Source organism: Egretta garzetta, unplaced genomic scaffold (genome assembly GCF_000687185.1).
Source record: "Egretta garzetta isolate BGI_Z169 unplaced genomic scaffold, ASM68718v1 scaffold618, whole genome shotgun sequence".
Taxonomy (NCBI): Eukaryota; Metazoa; Chordata; class Aves; order Pelecaniformes; family Ardeidae; genus Egretta; species Egretta garzetta.
Window position 1 is genome coordinate 318,619 of NW_009260623.1, and position 4,094 is coordinate 322,712.

Genomic DNA, 4,094 nt, shown 5'->3' on the forward strand with positions numbered 1-4,094 from the left:
AACCACTGAAAAAGCAGCTAAAGCTCCCAAGCAGAAGCCGGTGCAAAGCGCTCTCCCTGGTGAGTACAGCACTTTCTAAACCTTGTTGGTTTTCCTCAAACCCCACGGGAGCGCACCGGGCGTTCTGGCCAGCACTTAACACTGGCAAAGGCAGACGTCAGCCACGAGACCTTGCAAAGAAACTTCAATCCTAGGGTACGAGCTGGTTTCAGCGCACCAGACTTTCTGTCTAACTTGAATTTGTGACGAATCCAGTTTTGATAGCTGTTCTTTATAAAAAGTGGATCAAAATTATTCCTTCTGCTCTAATGTTTATAGCCGGATTAGATAATTTGACTGTCTCAGGCTTCCCTTCTGTTTTCTTTATGCAGTTCAAGTCCAAGATGTTGCTAATGAAAATGTGAATCAAGCTCCTGCAGCTCCTTCTGTCTCCGTGCCTCGCAGCAAGGCTGTAGCTAAAAAACCAGTTAAGAGGGCCGGTGCTGCGAAGGGTAAGGTTTAGTAAGATCATTTTTAGGGAACAGTTATTATTCCTGTAGGAAACAAGCCTGAGTGATTTTGCTGGACACCTTGAGGCCTGAATAACTGGAGTTGTCATTTCAGAAAAGATCTGAGGTTTGTGGCAAAGGTTGCTTGGCTGTTGTCGTTTTTAAAGACATTTGTTTCCAAACATATCATGTTCTGGTTCATCTCAGACATGCTTGAAGGGAGTGAATTTTAGTTTGGGAACAGGAAAAGTGAATGCTTCCTACAGTGCTATGTCATACTTGGCAGGAATAATCCGAGAGGAATTTCTGTCTTGCAGTCAATGTTCTACTCCATGGCTTTTTGGGAAGAAAGCTACTCGATAGCTTGCTTCCCAGGAAGAAGAAAAGCTTCTTTGGGGTAGCTTGATCTATTTAGTGCTAGCTCGACCTCATAAATCTACGGCATTTGACTCGGGGTTTTAAAACGGAACTGCCCAGAGTCTTTGTGAAACTTGGAAAGCTGTTTTGCATATTCCATCGCTCGCTGGTTGTGATCCCAGCAGCAGAGCAGTCTGTTACTTCACAGCAAAATAGCTGTGTCTTCCACTTGTAAATCCAGGAAGCCTGGATCGTTTGAGAATGGCCTGGTCACTTCAGCTTCGCTGGGAGACTTGCCTGAAGGTGTTGTTAAAAAAAAGTCAAAATATGGGTACGAAAGAACTCCAGGAGTACCTGTTTAGTGTAGATAGTAAATTCGTTCCTTCCCTGTGCAGAAATTGTGAAGGTCTAAGATTGGTTATGCAGCCTTGAGAGTTCAGGACTTTTCAATCTGAAAGAGCCTGCAAATTGCTTTGGGTAGGTTTTAATTTGCTCCTCTAAATGCAGTGGAACTAAGCAGATAAACAACCTCATTTCTCATCATCTTGGTCAAGAGCGATCCCTCTAGAAAACCGTGCTTCAAAATGAGACGACCTGTGGGCTGACCTCGCAGGGTAGCGCAGAGCCCTGTTTGTCTTGGAAGTCATTTGCAAGCTGCGAATGACAAGAGAGGCAGCAAACCCGAGGGTTTAAACGCAGCGTTCCGTTTCAGATAACCAGCCCTCCATCATGGATATTCTCGCCAAGAAAAAGGCTGCACCCAAATCCAGCAAGACGGCGGCCAAGGAGGGATCCCTGGATTTTGAGGACGCAGCAGCGGGTGACAAGCCTGAGCAGACCAAGGCGCGGAAAGTTACCAAAAGGCAGCCGAAACATTTGGATTCGGATTCAGATTCGGATGATTTTGGCTTGAAGCCTTCCAAATCAGTGGCAGCGAAGGTTTGTGCTCTGCCACCCGTTCGAGGCGAAGGGGGTACCACAGGGCGTGGTGTCGGTTATTCCGACAGGAGAAGCGTGGTAGAGGTAGAACCTCCGCTGTGCCACCCGGGGAAGGGGGGTGGGAAGGGAGGCACACACGTACGCCCCTCGGAACGGTGGTTTGGTCTTGGCAGTCCCAGCCACCGCCTTACCCGTGACGCTGGGGTGTGTTTTATGCTAATTGCACTCCGTGTTTATGCTCGGATTTGTGATTCACTTCTTGACTATGCTTTCCCTCCAGAAATCCAAGCTGGAAGACGACGACAACTTTACTGTGGACGGCCCCATAGCAGCCGAGCCCCGTACCAGGCCAGGACGTGCCAAAAAGCCTGTCCAGTACCTGGAGGAGTCTGACGAGGATGATATGTTCTGAATTTTTATGAGACTTTTAAACTGCTGATCCAAATCGATCTACAGACCTTCAGCAGAGCTCTTGACAAAGCCGTCACCAAACACCACCACCTCAGACTAGGAAATCTTTTTACTCAGTTTAAGCTAGTCCAAAAATATTTGTTAGAAGTTGAACACAGCGTTATTTTTCTTGGTTTTAAGTAGGTTTGTTTAAACAGGAACACCCCCCCACACCCTTTCTCCTGAACGCTGGAGCCATCTGCCCAGCTAGCGCTGATGCGCTTCCCCCTTATCCAGAGCGAGCTGGAATCTTTTGACACTTTGTGGTCATTTTAATGTTCAAGAAGCCTTTAGGACATATCAAATCCTTTAAAATACCCTCTCCCCTAGATACCTTCCTCTTTTAGATATTTTAAAAGACAATAAAATAGATAAGCTTTTAACTGCACAACTATAGAGATGGTACCCGTAGGCATTGAGAACTCTGTGGTAGCGTTTTCCTTTCTCTTTTGCAGTCCTTTACGTCTGTGCAGGCCCCTCTTGCCCAACCTCTGCCGTGTTGAGTTTTTAGCCTTTGGTTTGATTTGTTTTTTTTTTAAATTCAGACTTAGTAGCAGAGCTTTGCGCAGACTTGTCTCCGCGCTGTGCACAGCGTTGGCAGTTTTATCTTCTGCCCTGCTGCCAAAACCCCCCCTGTGTTCAGCTTAGTTCAGCCCAGAGGTCATCTTCAGGTAAGCGATGCCTGCGACTGCCAATGCCTTCTGCTGTTCAGGAGCTCATCGGGCGTCTGCGGCGCCAGCTGAGCGAGCCGGGCTCTTGGAAGGACAGAGGCGGGACAGACGTTGGCCAGCCGAGGATCTTTGATCCGTAGGAACTTGCCGGGAGAGCCGGCTGGCGATTCCAACCTGCGCTGAGCTCTGCTGCCATACTTGGGCACCGAGGAAAAGCTGTTGTGCGGAGCGGCTGGGTGAAGCTTCTGGGGACAAAAGAAAAACAATTCCCCTTAGCGTCTACGTGCCCAGCAGCGCAGTCCCCTGCGAGGCCCCTTTGTCACCTCAGCGCCACTGGGGTGCTCAGACCTTCCAGCGCTCGGGTTCCTCCGCAGGAATCTTCCTCATCATCCTCCTCCTTCCATGTACTTCCCTGGAGTATTTATCGAAGCCGTCTTTACATAGAACTGTTCTGATAGCACTAAGAGATATTTAACTGTCTGTGTCAGTGTTTTCTGTGTTTTTCTTCTTGTCCCAAGTTTCCTGTCCTTTTTAATATTTATCTACTGGTTTTACACAAGCTTTCTTCAATAAAAAAAGTTGTCCTCATCTCCCTCTTCCCTCAGTTTTCCCTTGCCGCCGACTCTCCCGAGCCACCGGGTTTGTCTTTTGTTTTGTGACTTTGCTCGGGAGCCCAGAGGCCGGCAGCTCCCACCCTCTTGCTGCCCAGACCCATCTTAAATGGGTCAACTCCATTGTCAAACCACGCTCGTTATTTCTGAGGTCATTTCCAGTGCTGATTTTAGCTAATTTTGCCGTTGTTATGGAAATGACCATTGCAGAGCTTGTGCCAAGCCCCCATGCTCCGCCATCGCACCGCGATGGCGGAGCATGGGGGCTTGGCACAAGCTCTGCTCTGAGTGTAGAAACCCCACTCCCTCCCAAAACTCTTAGACCGTGCCTAAGGCAAAGCCTGCAGCCGGCTCAACTTCCTCCATGGCTTTACAAAAACCACTTGCTTGCCAAATTCCTCTGAATGCCCCTGTGGCACCCGGCGTTTGCCCACATCGACACCCCCCACCCCCCCCAAACTTCTGCTTTTGCAACCACAAGGTGAGCGGTGGCAGACATTTCCCACACGCTCGGTGTTCCTGAACTGGTTTTACTCTTGGGTGATGATGGGTTTGTCCCAAACCAATGGTTTGGGCTG

General features: G+C 48.8%; 1 protein-coding gene across 1 annotated transcript in view; it reads left to right on the plus strand.

Annotated features, from left to right (window-relative positions):
* Window positions 1-2,523, plus strand: part of TOP2A (DNA topoisomerase II alpha) — a 21,568-nt gene extending 19,045 nt beyond the window's left edge. The window contains exons 32-35 of the mRNA XM_035900908.1: window positions 8-59; window positions 372-491; window positions 1,558-1,784; window positions 2,065-2,523. Of these exons, the coding sequence (XP_035756801.1) occupies window positions 8-59; window positions 372-491; window positions 1,558-1,784; window positions 2,065-2,196 (531 nt within the window). The 3' untranslated portion in view covers window positions 2,197-2,523. The remainder of the gene's footprint in view (window positions 1-7; window positions 60-371; window positions 492-1,557; window positions 1,785-2,064) is intronic.
* Window positions 2,524-4,094: the final 1,571 nt, after the last annotated feature.